General features: G+C 30.5%; 3 protein-coding genes across 8 annotated transcripts in view; all 3 read left to right on the top strand.

Annotated features, from left to right (window-relative positions):
• kug (kugelei) overlaps positions 1–2,842 on the top strand; it is a 359,846-nt gene extending 357,004 nt beyond the window's left edge. For 5 of the 6 annotated variants that reach the window (XM_065351184.1, XM_065351180.1, XM_065351182.1 and 2 more), the window contains 4 exons: positions 736–922; positions 1,028–1,111; positions 1,197–1,340; positions 1,422–2,842. In XM_065351184.1, coding sequence (XP_065207256.1) covers positions 736–922; positions 1,028–1,111; positions 1,197–1,340; positions 1,422–1,579 — 573 coding nt within the window. In that variant the 3' untranslated portion in view covers positions 1,580–2,842. Of the gene's footprint in view, positions 1–735; positions 923–1,027; positions 1,112–1,196; positions 1,341–1,421 lie in introns of those variants that run through there. The other variant, XM_065351185.1, reaches the window with a different exon arrangement.
• A 6,433-nt stretch (positions 2,843–9,275) lies between these two features.
• LOC135836374 (kynurenine/alpha-aminoadipate aminotransferase, mitochondrial-like) lies at positions 9,276–15,531 on the top strand. Its single transcript, XM_065351169.1, has 10 exons — positions 9,276–9,594; positions 9,697–9,832; positions 9,933–10,101; positions 10,601–10,790; positions 13,442–13,558; positions 13,651–13,791; positions 14,100–14,279; positions 14,392–14,518; positions 14,612–14,817; positions 15,309–15,531. The coding sequence occupies exons 2-10, from the start codon at positions 9,706–9,708 to the stop codon at positions 15,372–15,374; spliced, it is 1,323 nt and encodes a 440-aa protein (XP_065207241.1). The 5' UTR covers positions 9,276–9,594; positions 9,697–9,705; the 3' UTR covers positions 15,375–15,531.
• A 362-nt stretch (positions 15,532–15,893) lies between these two features.
• On the top strand, positions 15,894–19,161 carry LOC135836373 (kynurenine/alpha-aminoadipate aminotransferase, mitochondrial-like). Its single transcript, XM_065351168.1, has 9 exons — positions 15,894–16,184; positions 16,722–16,890; positions 17,045–17,234; positions 17,437–17,553; positions 17,836–17,979; positions 18,075–18,251; positions 18,339–18,465; positions 18,551–18,756; positions 18,858–19,161. Exons 1-9 carry the CDS (start codon positions 16,037–16,039, stop codon positions 18,942–18,944), a joined length of 1,365 nt encoding a protein of 454 aa, XP_065207240.1. The 5' UTR covers positions 15,894–16,036; the 3' UTR covers positions 18,945–19,161.
• Positions 19,162–20,322: the final 1,161 nt, after the last annotated feature.

The raw sequence follows: 20,322 nt of genomic DNA, 5'->3' as shown, positions 1-20,322 counted from the left end.
TTTTTTTTTTACATATGTACCGGATCAGGTGCTTTTGTTTTTTTTCTTCTTGGTAACGTTTTTGAGAGAATAAACGTTTCAATTTTTGATAAAATATACTAGTGATTAGCTCACCATTGTAGTGTTGAAATCATTGTAGAATAATCCACATTGTGCCTGTGCGTGTTGGGCTTTGACTATTTCTCGTTAACCCGAATTATAATATAGAAGGTGTTTTCGTACGTCAATTTATTCAGGTTTTGATGAGATGATTGGTGTTTTAGATTTTTTTTGTTGATTGTTTTATTCGTGGTATTTTTGATAAAATTGTGTTCTTAAAGTGGTGGAAACTGCATTCACTCTGGGAACCTAAGTACTGAGCTTTCAAAATTAATTGAAAAAAAAAAAAACAATTTTCATATTTTTTAGAAGGTAACTCAATAATAATTTTTCCACGAGGTGATTTTTTTCAAGGAAGGGAGAGGGCAAAATATTAACGGTTTTTTATTTTATCGGTTTTGAACTTTCGAATTGAAGAAAATAATCTGAAATTTATGGACTGGAGAGTAAAACCTGTGCAAATTGACGTACTCAGAATAACCTTACAGGGTTTTTAAAATATTTCATCGTTAACCATCTTCACCGTTAATGATTTCTCTACGAGTAGAACTTGTTTCCGAATTTTTTATTCAGAATAGTATCGCGTTATTTGATTTTATCAATGTTACTTACGTCGATTTTTCTCCCTTTTTTCAGCATTCTTTGAGACCAGCTTCCTATTCGGCCGCTACCAGTAATAATGACTTATACGTTACCGCCACTCAGCTGAATAATTTAGATACCTTAAGGAGTTACGGATCAGCTGGCGATGAATTAGAAAACGTACCTGCCGATTATGTTAGAAATTTGAACCGAGCACCGACTAATCATAAAATTACCAATGGTGAGTTTATGGTCACCTTGTGTGAACTTTTGACTAAATGTCTATTTTACAGCATGGACTAGGTAAAGTAAAGGTTGAATTGTTTCATTTTTCATTTTATTTCAGATTTGAAAAAATTACCAGACATGAGAAAACAGAAAATCTCCAGACAAACGCTTAGTTGTGTTGAAGAAGCTAAATTATTAGGAGGTAGGGATTTTAAAATCTAGCCCTATATTGGGCTAATGTAATTTCTAGATCTCTTAATATTATGGATTTCATTACGATTTAATAGGTTACCACTGGGATTGTTCAGACTGGGTTCGACGTAGTCAGAATCCTTTACCCAATATTACCGAAGTACCAGGTAGTGAAGTTCCTGATTCATCGAGTAGTCAAAGCGATGAAAGTAACGAATCGAATAATTTAAACATTCCTGGTAAATTTTGCTATTTTCAAAATTAATTCTATAACGAATTGAATCGATTTCAATAAATTTTTCTATTAATAATTTCCTTAGATTTGGAAAATTTGGAAGACGGTACATTTATGTCATATCGAAGCGATGACGACGATGTTATTCCATACGGTTTTCCACATTCCGCCGGCTACCCAAGCCAAAGTGATCTCTCGACGAACGTGTGCGATATCGAAGACACAGATTTGCCAGCCAATTGACGTCGCACACGGTGCTGCGAATTTTTCATTATTTTATTTCAACCTTTTGGCTCGTTCAAAAGGTGTCTAACGAGCTTTCCTTTTAGTTTATAAGAAACCCACAACACAGAGGTAAGCAGAACTGTCAGTGTCGACTATTTTGTTGGTGGTATATTTTTCTTTTTATAAGAGCTTAAAATTTGACAATAAATCAAAAGCGTTAGATCAGGTTTACGAACGTTGAAAATGTTTAGAAAAAATTTAAATTATACAGTTCTGATTACCTCTTGTAATTTATTTTTATGTTTCCCGAGGAACGCAGCAGTAAAGTAGTATTGATGCATTCGTTGAGGTGCTTAGTGTTGATGTATTTATTTTTATTTATTTATTTTTTCAATTACCAGTGACAATGTTTAAGTGTATAGTTTTTATACAAAAATAACAAGATTGAAATTATTTTTCGAAAGTGCTCAGTGTTGAATTTCTCGATCATGCGTGCGAATAAAAAAAATGGTAAATTAAGTATCAATATTGTACATAAAATGTAATTTTCGAATTTAGGTTACCATAATTTTGATGATGATACTTTGTGATATGTAATTTTTTTATATTACATAAAAAAATCCATTCCTAAACATAATACTACTTTGATACTATAACTCCTTTTTTTTAAAAGACTCCATATAACTATTATGTAATATTAACGAAGTAAAAAAAAAAATCGAACAAATTTTTTTATTACCTACCTATCGTGTCTGAGTAAGAAATTTAATTTAAACAAATTTAGAGTATATAAGATTGAAAGAAAAAGTTTAAATTTTTCTGTTGGGTTTTTCTACTCGTATCTACCTTAAGTATCTATTATCTTTTTTTTCCCCTCTTGTTTTATAAGACTGAATATGCTTTTTTCTTCGACGTATGCATTGTGTTGATTTTCTACATGCAAATAAAATTGCATTTAAATTATATATATATCCTCGTGTATTTAAACGTTCTACTGTGAATTTTGACGTAGTCAACTTCCTTTGAGTTTTTTTGAAAATCTTCATTTTTCTATGTAATTTATTGTTACGATATATCATTTGTATTTAGATATTAAGAGCAAAAAAATGTGATATTTATTTTGTAACTCGTGTATTTTTTTTTTCATATATGAATTTTTTTTGTTATTAATACCAAGTGTGTAAAAACGTTGAATTATTTTAAAGTTTCTATTTTTTACGAAATATGCATTTTTTTTTTGTAATAATTTGTAGTGAATACATGAATTGTCTGAATAAGTTGTCGGTGGTTATTATTATTATTTTTTTCATTTTCAAATTTTAGCCTTGCCTTTTAGAATTCCTTTCGGGTTAAATCGCCGAAATAAAATCAAATTCGAACTCAGAGGTTCGAAAACGTATAATATTATGTTTTGATACGTCACTTGACATTATTAGGTACTCATTTTCATATTTGTCCCTTTCCTATTGGAACCCCTTTGGATTAAATTCCCAAAATAATACCAAATTCGTGCTCAGAAGGTTCGAAAATAGGCCTATCAATTTTGATACCTCACTTGACATGTAGGTCATAAAAATCATTCCTGCGCCTTATTTCGGATTGATATGCAACTCATACAACAGCATAAAAGTGGCCAAATGAGGCTTACTTTGGCCAAAACGCCAAAAGTCCAGCTATACTACTAGGAGCATATAAGATATTAAGAGGTCTTTAAAACATTTCTGCGCCTGATACTTGAGCGGTTCGCCTGCGTAAACTGGATATGCAACTTATTTCACACTGCAAAAATTTCGAATGAGCGAAGATTTGACTCGAAAATTAAAAATAGGTATCTTAAACGATGTAATGTAACTTAGGTATCAATTTTTTTGTTCGAGTTTTGTACCAACATAAACACTCGCATCATCTTAAAAAAAAAAAAAAAAAAACTTTACTATCTACAAAACAACAGTAGGTAAAATATTTCTCAGCAATGGCATTAAAAAATTTTTAATTAAAAAAATATTTTTTTTGGTTCATGATTAGTTTTATTTATTTAAAATCATTACGTATAAAAATTGACAATAATAAAACGTTTCAAAAAAAAAAAAAAATACAAAAACAAATTTCAAATGTAACAATAAGAACAGATTTTTCTATATGTACATAATTTTACAACGAATAAAAACGTGATCACATAAAAATATAACGAACCATACTTGAGCTTAATATATGAATATTTTACACAATAATATGACAACCAAATATGAAAGATGTGAGGTAAAACAAAATGTTCTTTACCTAAAAGTAACGACTAAATTTAAAAAAATAAAATATAAAATAAAAAATAGGTACCTATTTGAAATGCGATTTCAATCAGTCTAACACTCACAAAGGTAAGCAGTAAAATGCAAAGGTGTTTACAAAAATTGCAAGTAATTAAGCACTATAACATTTTGAAAAAAAAACTGAAATAAATTTAAATGCAATGTTATACGTAAGTACAGATTTTCAGTCTTAATGTTATGCTAGGTATGTTTTTTTCACGAATAAAAAATCACGTTGAAAGAATCTCTTAAAAATATATTTTTTCTCTCTTTGAAAAATATTTTCAATTAAATTTTAATACCTTTCGGTGATATTTTCCAAAACATCAATTTTTTAAAGTTTATGTTGCTTGGTATCCGTCATCTCACTCGGAAGGTAGACAAAGCTTCCCAACTGTGAACATTTCTTTGACCGTAGGTACAAAAAAAAGAGAGACCAATTTTAGATACTCCACCAGAGCAGATTTTCGAAGCTGAGTGAAATATTTCGATTTTTAATGAATTTTTAAAAATTCAAACTTGATTTATTTTCTACAAAAAAATAAAAATTTAGTAAAGTTGAGGTAGAAGGCTCAAATTTGGTTTGTTGTGCCCTATATTCGACCTCTTAAATTTTTTTTTTTTTTTTTTTTTTTTTTTTTGGGGTGTTTATGATCGGTGGTGTTTTTGAGCCGTTCTGACTCCTTCTAGCAAGTTTATGAATTTTTCAAACTTGGAAAAATTGTAAAAGAGGCCAAAATGAAATTTAGCAGCGATAAATTTTCGATTAATCGTGTTTGTGTCCTTTTTGATTTATTTGGGTCCAAATTTCCAAAATTCACTTCTGCCGGTTCAAATCCAAAATCAAAAGAAAAATTTAAAAAAAATCTAAGTACATATCCTATTTTCAACAACCCGAATCGATTAATGGTGGTTTGTGGTATGAGGCTTCCAGTAGACTTTTGGATTTTTTAACTGTAAAAAAGTTGTCGTGAGAAAGATCGAAGTGAAATTCAGCCTCTAAAACTTGGATTAATCGTCTTGAGGACTTTTTTTTAATTCAAGAAACAAAAATTTAAAAAAAAACATTAAGGTAAACGTAAAACTTGAAAAAAAACTTGAAAAAAAAATTGTTTTCAGGATTTCAAAAAATGAAAAACAATTTTTTGGATGAAAACTTAATTTAAAAAAATGGAAAATTCTGGGAAGAAATGAAAATTTTTTAATATCAAAATTCAGTGTAAAATTAAATTCAAGAATTGTGTATAATTTCAGTTTTAAATAAAGTGTGTCTATATTGAATTATTGAACGTGAAAACAGCGAATGAAATTGGTTTTAATGAACAGATTTGCAAAAGTAGGTACCTACCTAATTTCATTAAACCATAAGCAAAGCGACTAATTGTCCTAATTCTTTCGTAAGAGAAAAAAATATATCATTTTATGTAAAAAAAATAGTCCACAAGTAAAAATTAGGTATGAATTTTTTAAAATAATAGTGAAAAAACATTGCTTTAGGTAAAACGTTCATTAAAAAGAATTTTCAACAGTTGAAAAAAATCATTTGGAGGGAAGGGAATGAAATTTTTCATAAATTGTACAATAGAAAAATAATTTTTTCAAATGGCTATTTTCACAGACCCCTGATCAAGGATTCAGCGAAGTCGTCTATTGTTACATCGAAGATGAATTGGAGAAAGCTGGAGGAAAATATTATTCAAATTGTACCTCGCAAAATTGCATATCTTACGTAGACGAGGTCGAAGAATATGAACGAACGATTGTACGAAATTTCCAAAAAAACAGTCAAAGATTTTCTACCGAAATTGGAGTAAATGCGGATAATTTGAATCTTGCCTGGATGAAAATTTTTCAATTAAATTCTCATTCCCGTTTGTACGAATCGAAACTTCGAGGCTGTGTTTGATGTTATTTTGAAATTTGTCGACATTTTTTTAAATATATCTACCCATTTTTTTACCACATTCCTATACGTATAACATTTCGAATAAAATGCCTAAATTAAAAATTAAATAATACTCGAAATAAAAATTCGCGACGAACTTACCTACCTCTTTGAGCTTCAACGTGCTTTCAAACTTACCGTATCGGTTACCCTAATTAACTGAAGCACTCGATTGATTTTTTCATTAAAAAAAGGGGTGTACCAGTACCTTGAGAAAATACTTTGGTTATCTCGTCGAATATCCTGTTATCTTTTAATACCGTATAGTTAATCCCACGAATATAAACAATGGAAGCGTGATTCGACGATCACGTTCGATGGTCACCCACCAAGTGCTTTATTAGCACAAGTGTTCCATTCGTGCTTAATTACCCAAATATGGTGAAATATTTATTGTGATTTAAAATCATGTATTTGTCGACTGATTTTTATTTCTTTTCTTTTTTTTCTAACGATTTACTTACTTTATTGTATAATTATCTACCTACTTACATGGGTATTTTACGTTAATTTTTTGAAAAAAAGAAACATTTTTTTTACTTGATCGATTTTTTTTCCAATTTTACAATGGCCAATGAGTACCTATAACTTAGGTATTGTACGAAATGGTTTTCATCAATAATGAAAATGGTCCAGTATCGCCACTATTCTTCCTCTATTATCTTCTACCTTTCTTCATTCCTTCCTTCTTTCTTTCCATTTCCATAAACTGTGCCATTCTTCGAAGGTAGTACGCATTGGCGTAATTTTATTATTCGCTGATTCAGCTAAAAAAAAAAACAATCATTCATGTGTATGACTGTAAAAATCAAATTAAATTAATTTAGGTACCTTACCTATCTACCCATATTCTTATTTTGGATATTTCAACTGATTTTAACCGTTAATGGATATTGGATCCTTTAATTAACTGGTTATGCAATTTTTATAATACATATATGTTTTCGTAGTTGCCTATTCTGAATGTTGTAAAATTGAAGTACTGATGGGAGAGACCATCTATAACGCTCCCTCCTCTTCAATCAACCGTTCAAGGGATCAGTAATTTGCTTATGAATGTTTGAATAGTTAGTCCTGTTTTGTTCTCACGTCAGTAACCATTTTTTAGAAAATTGTATAGGTGACCATTCAATGATTTGAACGGAGAATATCCCTTTCAACATCTTGTCGGAAAAATTCAGGTTTTGAAAATTTTGAAATTAAATCACGAAATGATATTTTTAGAAAATTATTTTTAAAAAGTAGAGGAAGACAGCTTAAAAACAAGAAACTCATTCATGAAATGCCTATACCTACACATAATTAGACTTTTTCTATTTTTTTTATGTAAAAAGCTCAAAATTTCAAGCTTACGGTGCTGATAGGTCCTAAACCTCTGGAGATTTCTATGATTTTCATAAATTTGGGCTCTATAGCCTGATTCATCAATTGTTATTTCACAAACAATTCTGTAAAGCTCGCAAAAAACGATAGCACAATAGGACTCGGTCGAATTTCAACCCCCCCCTCCCCCACCATTTTAAGTAAAAATGAACTGTCACTGTCATAGATTTGCTTAAAGTAACCTCCGCGACATATTAAAATAGGTTCAAATCAGCTGAGAAATTTTCAACGAAAATTTTTTTTTTGAGAATTTTTGAAGAATTTTGAACTTAAAATGGGTCATGATTTTTAGTCCGTTTTTTTGAAAATTATCATGTGACCAATTAAAATGGGTTAAAATTTCTCGTAGAATTCGAATATTTCGACGAAAACGTTTTTTGAGCAATTTTTTAAAAAATTAAGCCCAAAATGCGGTCTGATTGCGTTTTTTGGTATTTTTGAAAATTACCATGTGACCTATCAAAATGGGTTAAAATTTTTCGAGGAATTCAAATATTCCAACGAAAATGTTTTTTGAGCTTTTTAATATAATGTTAAGCTCAAAATGGGGTCTGATTGCGATTTTTGGTAAAATTATCATGCGATTTTTAAAATGGATTAGGTGGAGAATTTTTGAACTCAGAATTGAGTCATGATTTTTGGTGTTTTTGCGAGTATTAGGTAGGTATAAGTATGTAAGTATCTATTACTTGCATATATTTTGTTGACAGAAATTGAAAAGAAATTTTGTTGTTGGGGAACACACTTACGTAGGTACATAATTTATTATTACTAAATGAAGGCTATGATTTTCAATTTGGATTATTTTTTAAGCGTGGACCCTACGAGTGCCCCTCTACCCTCTCCCTCTTTAAAAAAACATGGTCAAAATATCTGAAAATTGAAAGTGACATGCTATTTGTCCCATTATTATTTGGGTTTCGAGAGCATTGAGTTCAAATACCAGGTTTTTTTTCAAACTATCTCCTTCCTCTATAACCTAAAATTTAAAAAAAATCGGAATTGTGATGAAAATATGATGGCACATGTTGATCATACTAATCTAAGGTTGCAGAGTTGAAATGTTTACCAATTTTTTGTATTCGATATCTCAGGGTCTCCACACAGCTGATAAATATTTTTTTTACAACAGGGAGGGATGTAAAGGACCAAGGACGTGAGAACGTCTGAAAATGGATAAGGAACTGGAATATGCTAAATACTGTACTTACTCCAAATATTTTAAAATATTATACCTTTTGATTTTTCAAAAAAAAAAATGCAATAATTGGTTGAATTGATAAATTGCAACCAATGAAAAAGTTACCTATGAGAAAAAAAATGTCACTAGAAACATAGAAATGAAAAATAAATAACTTGGTACCTATCTGTTTTGAAGCTCAATTTTTCATTTATTTTGTCTAGGTAGGTACTAGGTACCTATCTATCGATTCCATAGGTATTAAATTTTTTCATTCACTTACTTATAAAGGAACAGGGAATTTTTCGGTCATTCAATCACCTACTTCGATCGTTAATTTTTTTACCATAATATGAGAACTATATTAGACTATAGCTCAAAAAAAACTTTTAGTTAGGTACCTACTCAAAAAGTGAATTGAGAGTCATACAGGGTTTTGAATCTTCCAAATTAGTCCAAAAATTAAATTAAAATTGATGAATAAATTTAGGGGACATTTGTCATTCTAGAAAACCTCATTTTCAGTTGCATTGTAATCTATATGTACAATCAAGGTCACGTTCAGAATTCCAATTTTAACATGAGAAATGAAAAATTGAGGACTATAATTACACTTCTCCCCTGTTATGCTGAAAGTGTGCCTCGAAATGTAGTCGAAATATGACCTAGAAAGATTTCCAGAGTTGTAGCTCTCAATCACATACTTACCTATGTGAACCCATTTTATTTTTGGAGCGGGTACGATGAAAAAATACAGGCATTTGTGATTGATTGTGTGTATCTCCAATTATCAGCTAAAATTATCTCAATTTGATTTCCATTACTTACAATGAAAACACATTTCAAATTTCAAAGCGTAGGTATAGATAGGTACTCAAAAATGATATCAAGTACCCAGTCATGCTGACAAATAAGAAAAAGTCTACGAGCTTTTCGTCGACTCGAAACCTTAATCAGCTGCTTAATGTTAAACCTGTCGATGATTCGTGGTATAGTAGTGATCGCGACATAATCCGAATAATTGCTTTTCAAACAAACTCTTGTCATCATACATCAATGTACGTTTTATAAACTGTATATAAATTCGTTCAATATTCACATTCGTCAAGCAATAAGAAAACTCACTTCTTAAGTGATAGTATTCGCCCAATAAGTGCAAAAAAATTTCTTGAATTAGAAAAAATTTTGTCATCGTATATAAAATTAGCAATTTCGACAGGTACGTAAAACAATGTGTAGCATCGATTTCAGTCGCCAGAGTTACCTGCATGTGAATATTTTTTTTAATCGGTATTTTTTCTCGTACTATAATTTTTAACAGGATATAAAAATGGAAATGGAAATTTTAAACGACAATTATTACGCTCCAATGGACAAACATTGTCCAAAGATCGATTTCTCTTACTTTTTCAATTCGTCGATCAAACTACGTGGTGATAATTATTTGAAGCATATTGGTAAGCGTAGTTGCCAAGATGAGTTCTTCCAAAAATATTCTATCTTCAATGGCTGGAGCTGCAATTTGACCTACCTGTTGATTATAATTTGTGTTCTCAGGAGATTTAGCTTTCAATGCTGGTAGTAATGCTGCCAAGTTTTCCAATGGAGATCCCAATCCGGAATGTTCGCCTTATCAAGGTGTCACAGTCCACTTGAAAAATGGTCAATCTTTCCAAATTAATGGCAAAGTATTGGATGATGCTTTGAGTTACATGACCATCAAAGGGTAGGTTCAACTGAAATTTATGAGGACGAATGGGAGAAAAGTCTCAAATCATGTTTATTATTCGTTTATTTTTTAAATTTTATTTATGTTCCTTCGAGTTGAGTGTAGGCAACACATATCACATGCTGCTTCAATTTTAAAGGGTTGTTCAAGTGCATTAGATTAACTGATAAAGGTATGAGGTGGTATTGAGGTATTTGGGAGTATTTGATTGACAGCTTGAATGGATTTTAAAGTACCCATGTGCTTAGTCCCCAGTCACGAGGTGTATGGGTGAAATTATTGTTATTGTTCTTTTCCATGCTCTCAACAACTGACAACTAAGTAAACATTTGATAAAATGAAAGGATTAGGTACATATTAATAGATACCTAACTAGTTTTTTTTTTTTGTCAAGTCTTGAAATTGGAAATTTTTTACGCCTACACTTAAGATAATGGCTAGGTATGACATGTATGTATGTACCTATTAATCATTCAACTATTAATTAATTTTTTAGATATCGTCCATTCATTGACTTGCTAAAAGATTACCAAGACGAATTACACGGTAAACAAAACTGGAATGTAAAAGGCATCACTACTACCTCAGGAAGTCAAGCAGCACTTTATCAAATAGTAGAAATGTGTGTTTCACCAGGGGACCCAGTATTAGTACAAAGTCCTCTTTATCCTGGAGTTCTGAGCATTGTAAGTTGATGCATCAAACCATCAATTTTGTATTTTATTTGTAAATATCTAGATCTACCTGTCTACAATATCTTACCCTCTTACTAATAATTTTATTAGGTACCTACTTATTTAGCTACCTACCATTTTTTGTAGTCTACTGCGATCTCAAGAATCTCAAAAAATAGGATTAGGTATTGCATAAAATAATTTTAAAATGACAAGAGAAATATATGATTCAATTTCAGATAACTTCAGACCTTTAGATTAGATTTTTTCTTCTAATGACAACGCAAAAATCTTTTAATAACAAAATTTCAGTTTTAGATGTGTGGCACATATTAAAATTAGTTCTGAAAATAAAAATTTTATCACTTTGATCAAATTTGATTTTGACCCCCCAGAAAATATTTTAGTTCTGAATGTGTCGCTGCAGAAAAGATATATGAGTTCTCAAAGGCGGGATATTTTTTAAAAAATCGTCTTTTTCGCTCTATAGCCCCTGCTCGGTCTTTAAAAAAATTTGTAAACAAAAACTGTGTAGTTTCAAAAGATAATATTTGATGTTTTGTATCGACTTTGGCCACAATTGTCAAAATCCAAGACCACTTTTAGGATTCTACCGAGTGTTTTGAAATGAAGAGTGATATTCCAAAACTCGCTTTGTCCATTTTCACAACTTTTCAGGAGAGAGGAAAAACAGTTTCCCTTTAAACGGGTAAATTGGCTTTTTAGGCAAGTTTAGCACTTTATTCGGGTGGATTTATGATGTAGGAGTGTAGGTATACATTTCATCCACTAAATACTGCTGAAAAAAATTTCAATAAAAATGGACAAAGTGCGTTTTGAAACATTATTTTTTTTTAAATTTTTAGTGAATTGGCTATTTAGGTGAGTTTAACACCTCATTTTGGTAGGTTGATGATGTAGGAATGTGAGTTGATACTTCATCTACCAGGTACCACTGAAAACCCAACTTTGATAAAAATGGACAAAGCGAGTTTTGGAATATCACTCTTCAAATATGAAAATTGCTTAAATTGCAATTGGAATAATTTTGTGTTTTGAAAAACATATTCTCTTCAAATAGCTTACCACTAACTCGTTAATTGTGTCAAAACATCAAAAAATATTATTTTTGAAACTGGAAGAACATTTTGGAATGCAATATTGCCAATTTCATGGCCACACCTAGGTGTTTTTCTCAATTTTTTGTAGTTAATTGGTAATAAATAATAATGGACAAAGCGTTGGTAGTGACTACTGCATTCTACAATATTCTTCTAGTTTTAGAAATGAATCTTTTCTGAAGTTTCGACATCAGAAATTAAAACATAATAATCTATAATAAAATATTACAAAAAAAAAAAAAACGAAATCTCCATAAAAGTTTCTAATTTGAAAATTCCCAAATCCCAACTACTCAGTAGAAATTTAAAAATGGTCTAAACCTGTAAAATTTGTCATGACAACGATAGGTTGTCGTCGAATTTCAAATACAAGTACTAGGTATTATTCGGAATTAGGCCACTTTTCTGAAATGTTTACTTTTTAAAATGAGTTTTTTTTTTTTTTTTTTAAATGACGCTTTCCTCTTCGAATTTGGAGACAAAATACATAGGAAGTGGTGAAAATTTTCTTTCTCAATTTATAAAAAATCAAAAAACATTTGAATAAGTAGATAATTTAACCAAATTGATCTTCAACTTGAAATTATTTATAAGTATTTACCTATGGGCCAATTGCATCTATTTAACGTTGTTTTAACATTTCGTCGTTACTAAAATTTTTCTAATCAGAAAATTTATTTTTAGGATTTAAAAAAAATTTATTCTTGTCTTGAAAAAAAAAAAAAAAAAAAAAGTATAAATGATTGAACGAATTCTTCTTTTTGAGCTAATACTTTACTCTACTTACAAAAGTGGATCCTAATCCACTTTTTTGAAAAAGTTGAAGAGGTGCGTATGAAAAAAGTTCTGAAATTACCTACGTCAAAATGATAAATTATGAAAAATTTGAGTCGATCCAATTTTATCGTACATGAAGTCTGACTGTCTGAGATTCCAAAAATTTCAAAATTGATAAAAAGTAGATATTTCGGGGATGTTACTTTTCAAATCTTGAAAAATTTGCTTACAGAGTTATTTGAGCTTAAATTTTGTATTGTAGTGTCTAGAAAATTGGGATATTTCATATTCGTCATTCTATAAAAGAGTTTTTGAACCAGCTTTTCAGCCTTTTCTCTTTTTTTAGAGTTGCCTTTTTTAAAAAAAATAAGTACCCAAGTATCTAAAAAAAAAAAAAATAAAAAAATGAAAAAAATGGGAGAGAATAAAAAATCTCTGCTTAAAAATTTTAGTGGATAAAAACAATAATTTTAAGGGCAAAAATATTTCTGAAATGATTTTAAAAAATGTCAATAGAAAAATATTTCCAGTAATTTTTCTTATAATAAGGTAGATAAAGTAAAAATCAGTTCAGAGTTTTTTTCACAACTCTCATTCAATTTCTCAAGAAACAAAACAGACGATGACCAACCTTAAGTACATACTCAACCTGATCGATATTTTTAGACAACCTACTTATTCTAAATACCTACCTACCTACCTACCTATAGATGTAGTGAAAGAACATTGAATTTAAATAATTATCTTACACTGATTTTTTTTTAGCTCCAGCATTTGCAAGTGGAATACTTAGAAGTGGAAAGCGATGAATATGGAGTATCCGCAAGGCACCTGGAAACAATATTATTTGATCGTAAAGTTAAAGGATTCCTGATGCCAAAGGTGATTTTCGTTAACCTATATGTCTCGAAATAAATGCTCAATTCTAGGTATATTGAGCATCATTTTCTAATAAACTATTTTTTTAATTAAAGGTATTCTATTTGAATCCAACGGGTACCAATCCAACAGGAGGAATTGTTCCATTGAATAGAAAAATAGAAATATATAAAATATGTAGCCATTTTAACGTATTAATATTGGAAGATGACCCCTATTTTCTTCTCACCTATAAAGTAAGTAACTGGTGAAATAGGCTTAGGTACCTAAATTTTAGGTTTTTTGTTCTGCTTACCCATGCTATGGTACCTACTTTGTTTTTTTGATTCGATGTTCTATGCTCATTCTGGAGTAGGTAGGTACTTTTTGCTGCCATTTACATATCTTTATGATGTTTGAATGGTTTTGAAAATTGGCATAAAACTTACCTTCTTACCTACTTGAGAGTTGAGACGAGCAATGAATCGATTAAAATAGGTCTGTACCTATCATAATGAGTTATATTCGGCCTAATCATGATTTTCATTTTGTTTTCCAAAAACAGGATGAAATTCCCAGCAGCTTTCTATCGTTAGACATTGAAAACAGAGTTGTTCGATTTGATTCATTTTCAAAAACCCTGGGTGCTGGTTTCAGAGTAGGCTATGTTACTGCTGCTGAAGAAATAATCGAAAAGTTGAACTTAATAAAAGGATCTTCTGCGATGGCATCTCCATTTACTCAGGTAGATAGATACCTAGACCTACCCACATATTTCTGAATTCTAAGACTTTTAAAAGATTCTTAGCCTTTACCTATAATTTTACCTACCTACCTACATTATGAAATTATTTCAGGTCATATTACATTACACCCTCGAATCGATGAAATTCGAAGGCTTCCTACAACATATGCGATACATCAGCGGATTTTACCGAAAAAATTGCGAAAAAGTGCTTAATTCGCTCGATAAGTACATGCATGGTAAGCATCCCTATTAGCCTCGTGTTACCAGTACCTACGTGTTTTCTAATGGCAAATTGAAAATAATTGAATAAATTCTTCTTCTCGTATCAGGTCTAGCCACATGGAACGTTCCAGAAGGCGCTATGTTCGTATGGCTTACCATAAACGATATCGATCACATATCGGACGAATTTATTCAAAAATGTATCGAGAATTTGGTTTTTATCTGTCCTGGTTTCGTATTCTACGGAAAGGAAAGACAAAGCCCTTGCATTCGACTGGCATTCTCGACCGTAAACGAAAATCAAATAGAACAGGTGAGGAGAACAGTTTCGGGGATTATAATTAAATTCTAAATATATTTACCTTGGTGAAATTCTGCAATCGGTAAGAAACTGTGATTACCAAATGCAGTGGAGTAAAAAAAAAAAATAACTTGAAGGAACACTGAAAAAATCTACTATCGTAGAATTTACTTAAACACACCGTTGTTCGCTGTGGAACAGTAAATGAAAAACTAAAAGTCATTTGAAAATTGTGGCTGTTTTTCAATAGTATTTTTTACCTACTTAAGATTACCTGGGTGGCTTATCTGGTACTCGAGGGATCATTCGTTAGGCACATTCGTGTAATTCTTACGATCACGACGGTGCTTAATACTTTGAAATCGATTAGATAATTTTCAAGAGGGCTTTGAGGTATTTTGGGTGTGAAATATTATTTTTCTCGGAACAGTCTGACACGACCTAATACCTCGTCATGACAATCGGGTGAAGTGGGCTTATTTAATATTTTAATCGTTTTACAGGGCATCAAAGTATTAAGCTATTTGATCAGAGAAGAGTTGATGAAAAATTGCCCAAATTGGACTTGAAAAGCTTAACAGGATTTTATCATTTTCTTGCAAAGTACCGTAAAATACTCGTTACACGTAATGCTCGTAATTATAATACTCGTATAATTAGCCTATTTATTAAAATTAAGACAATATGTTTTAATTATCGTGATAAGATATTTAATAGAAAAAATAATCTAAGAACCGAACTTATACATGTAAAATTCGAATATAGATATTTATTATTTATCAATTTTTCTGAATTATTTACACAAGAAAAAAATAATCACCATAATATATCACGCATCGATAACGAGAGATAATGACTCAGCAAGGTGTGCGAATCATACCACCTTGTAGATATTTTGTTTGGCTGCATAAATGATTCTCTTAAATCCATGGAAAGTAACTATATTAAAAACGAATGGTATATCATGTTCTGGGGAATGATAATTCACCTGTGTTTATTTAGTTGGGTAATCTTTTCCGGAATTAGCACTATTATACCTACCTACCTTATCAATGTGCTCGTTTTTATATAAATAAATAAGGAGTAAAAAATTAATGAAACATAAGTTCAAAGTTACAAAGGTGTTGCTCAGTTAGAAGTTGACCATAGGTATCGGAAGCTTTTGAGTATCTGTCTGTACAGTGTATTTTTCAGCTTATTTAAAAAATAAAAATCATTCCGGAGTAAAAATATGTCTACCGTTACAGAAACCATTACTGTAACCAATGGTTGCTGTCATGGTCGTTTTGAATCCAAATCTTTGGGTTCTAAAATCGATTATGATTATTTCTTCGCTCCGATTACAAAAGCTCGCATTCATAATTATTTAAGAGTTATGGGTAAGTATGGTGATTTTTATTTTTTTTATACTGTTTCCTTTCATCGAAATTGAACCGATTTTTGTTATATTCACCAAAAACCATGAGCTTTAATTTTTTTTTAAATCTTACTTATGGATGAAGAATTTCCCTGATTTTTCAAATATTTTTATTGCAAGAGTTTTCCAGCTGGGTATTTTCTGAATATTCAAAGCTGCTCTTTTAATACCCAACTCGTTGTTTTTCTACTCAATTAGAACTTAGAAGTAAGTAAAAAGAATTAGTGGGTATAAGTTGAGAGTAGGTACCTACTTATTAATTGAAATTTTTTCTCTGAGTCCGTTTTTTTGTTTCTTTGCGGGAGAACAATCAGTATTTTAGTTCTTCGCTAAACTTTTTAGTTTGATAAAATAAACTGTAAATTTGTAAACATTTTCATTTTTTCAATTCAGTCAGCAAATTTATGATTTTAGATCCCCCCCCCCCCCAAGCGAATAGAAAATTGTTGTATACTATATTTGATGAGTAAAAAACTATTTTCAATATTAATTTATACAGGAGATAAAATGAGTAATATTCAAGGCAGAGCTTTCAAATTTTCAAATGGAAATCCCCACCCCAAAACCTTCCCTTATGAAGAAATATCAGTCAAATTGAGAAACGGTCAATCGTTTCAAGTAAATGGCTTACAGTTGGATCAAGGGCTGAGTTATCTGAACTGCAATGGGTAAGTTTACTTATTTTGCTCAAAAATTGGCAATTAAAATATAGGTAATTAAAAAAAAAAAAAAAAAAAAATTCAAATTTACTAGGTACCTACTTAATTAAATAATCTATTCAAGAACTCAATTGAAAGTCCAAATGGCATTTCACTCATTCAGGTACCAACCATTGCTGAATTTATTAAAAGATTATCAAGATCGGTTCCATGGAAATCAAGATTGGTCAAAGAAAGATGTAACTACTATTTCTGGAAGTCAAGGTGGGCTTCATCAGATGTTGGAAATGTGCGTTGCACCGGGAGATCCTATATTGCTTCAATCCCCTCTATACACAGGAGTAGTTAGTGTGGTAAGTAAATTGAAAATCGAATCGATAGCTCAACTTGGAAAAGCAAATGATATGCTTATTGCATTTTTAATTTCAAACTCTGAAACTTAATGCGTCAAAAAAATAGCTTTTTGCTTTCAAATTGATAAACACGAATCATTTCATTACACATAAGTAAAGGTAAATTCATATTATTTATAACAATTTTTTCTTAAATTTTTAGTTGCATCCCTTAAATGCAGAATTCATCGAAATAGAAAGCGGTGCAAATGGAATCTGTACTAAAAGTCTGGCAAATACTTTAGAAGAACGTCGAAGAAGAAACTTACCAATGCCCAAAGTACATAATAAAAAAATTCATTTTTTTTAAATTTAGAAAACTAAAAGGAATATTTAAAAAATTTTTTAAACAGGGAAATTTGAATTTCAGCTATAAATTAATATACAATAATTCTTTATGACTTAAAATTTTTGGTCAAGTGATCCCTCCTTCTTCTCATTAAAGAAGGAAGTATTCGTTAGAAAAAATAAAGTCATTTGTTACCATCACATTCACTTCCCAAAAATTGCAAAATCAGCTATCAATTGATTTTCATTGATACATATTATTTTTTTTACTTAGGTTTTTTACCTCAATCCTGTTGGTTGCAATCCCACCGGAGAAATGATTTCAGTCGAGAAAAAAAAGGAAATCTACAAAATAGCTTGCGAATACAATTTATTAATTTTTGAAGACGATGCTTATTTTTTACTCACTTTTAATTCGGTAAGTTAACAGCTAAAAGTCAATGAAAAATATTAAGTAAACGTAGGCACAGCTATGCGGAAAATTATTTCGAATTTTTTATGTACCCATAACAGGAAATTCCAACAAGTTTTTTGGCACTGGATACTGAAAATCGAGTCGTTAGATTTGATACAGTCTCAAAAACAGTAGGAGCTGGATTAAGACTAGGCTATGTGACAGCTCCAAAAGAGATTGTTGCTAAATTGAATCTTGTGAAAGAATCTTCAACTTATTGTTCTCCATTTTGTCAAGTAAGCCACTCTCAAAGATATAGATCGAGTTAGTGTAAGTACTATAGGTATAGTCGATACCTAATATTCTATTCTTTCACTTCACAGATCATTGTTCACGAAACGCTGAATTCAATGGGATTTGATGGTTTTATGAATCATTTGCATTCTCTTCGGGGCTTTTATAAAGAACACTTGAAGACTGTTATTAAAAGTCTGAATCAACATTTCAAAGGTAAAATATGGTTTGCAGCTAGGCCATGTACCAAGATAATTTCTATATCGTTAACGAGACTAAAATGCTGAATTTTTTCCTTCAGATATCGCAACTTGGGATGTTCCTGAAGCAGGCTTCTTTGTTTGGTTGACGATAAAAAATGTTGATCATATTTCAGAAGATTTTATCAATAAATGTTTCAAAAATTTAGTATTGATAGTCCCTGGGTTTGCATTCTATGCTAAAGAAAAATTATCACCATGCATTAGATTGTGTTTCTCTTTAGTAGAAGAAGATGAAATTATAGAAGTGAGCTTTTGCGAATTTTTTGTACCTAAATTATGTGCGTAGTATTAATTTTAAAAATATTTCTTTTTAATTATTGTGGTTGTATTTAATTTTGTTTACAGGGATTCGAAATCCTAGCACGTCTTCTCAAAGAAGAAATAGCTGAACAAATGAACAATAAAACAAAATACAGCTTGTTTTCAAAATGATTGCTTACAATGCTTACTGCAATTTGTGTCAACGTTCTGCTCCGAGAGCTCCCTGATTGTATCAAAATACCCAAAATCAACTTTCAATGCATCAACTTATATTTTGCCTTTACCTATATTTATAGATTACTGGTTTATTTTATGTACCTACGTAACTATACCAAATGAATATTTTGTGTTACCAATTTCAATACATAATACGTAATTTTAATTTTAATTTGACTGTATTATTTCTCAATTCTCATTGAATTTGCCCAATCTAAGAAAGGTGAAAAGTTGAAAAGATTAATCACCATTAAATGCATACATTGCACATTTTCACCTGTCCTAAAGTAATTTATGTAGAAATTTTCATTTTGCACTTTGGAGAATCTCTGAACCAATAACCATTTTTATTTTTTTAAAAATGTGATCTTGGTTCTTGAAACCTTGACAGGATATGTCGGGCTGTTTTCAAGATTTTACTACAATCCAATTTGAATCCTTTAGACCTATCAAGATTAAGTTTTAAGTTATCAAAATATCAATATCATTACCTAAAATTATAATGAATATGTACCAGTACCTATAACGAATGCGATAAAAAAAATTCATCGCATCATACTTCATCGAGTTATCAAACGAACCAGTTCCCATAGATGATAAAATTTAATTTGTTTGAAAATAAAAATATCTAGCCTTTCTTTTTCAGTTTTTGAATAGTCAATTGATCATTTTATTCCTTCAATTTGATAAATAGGCAACTTGTTCATCGTTCAAGTTTTTCTTGAAGTAATAGTTTAGGAGAAGGAGAGGGCGACACTGGTCTAGTAATGACGTCACACATTCTTTGATCCTCGCTTGGATCGCTAGTATCGCAGTCCTGAAAAGGTGATTAGATGGTAATATCTTTGGTGATTCGCGAAAAAACAGCAAATTTTTCGATTGTTCGCGAGTTCTGATGAACTTTTAGTTAGTCTTAAATTAAAGACAATGAAATTCCCTATCGATTGATACTAATTTTTCACCATTTAGAGGAAAATTAACGATTTAATGAATACTTTTACCGCATTTTTCATACTATATGTCAACATTAAACGAAAAATTGTCGAAATTTTCAGTAAACCTATGCTTATGTTAATATACCAAAATATTCGGAGTTTCATCCTCTTTAAAATGGATTTTTACCGAAAGCTCTATGTGCAACGGTTCAAAAGTTGTGGAAGTTTGAAGTTGCGAAAACAAGGCAAAAAGCAGCTGCGAATCGTAAGTACTGAACTTCAAACAAAAATTACTCGAAATTTTCAGTGGACACCTAGGTATTTTAATATATCAAAATGTTCGGCATATCTTCCTCTTTAAAATGTTTTTTTACCGAAAGCTCTACCTTCAACCGTTC

Source organism: Planococcus citri, chromosome 2 (genome assembly GCF_950023065.1).
Source record: "Planococcus citri chromosome 2, ihPlaCitr1.1, whole genome shotgun sequence".
NCBI lineage: Eukaryota > Metazoa > Arthropoda > Insecta > Hemiptera > Pseudococcidae > Planococcus > Planococcus citri.
This window is presented reverse-complemented; position numbering and strand designations above follow the sequence as displayed.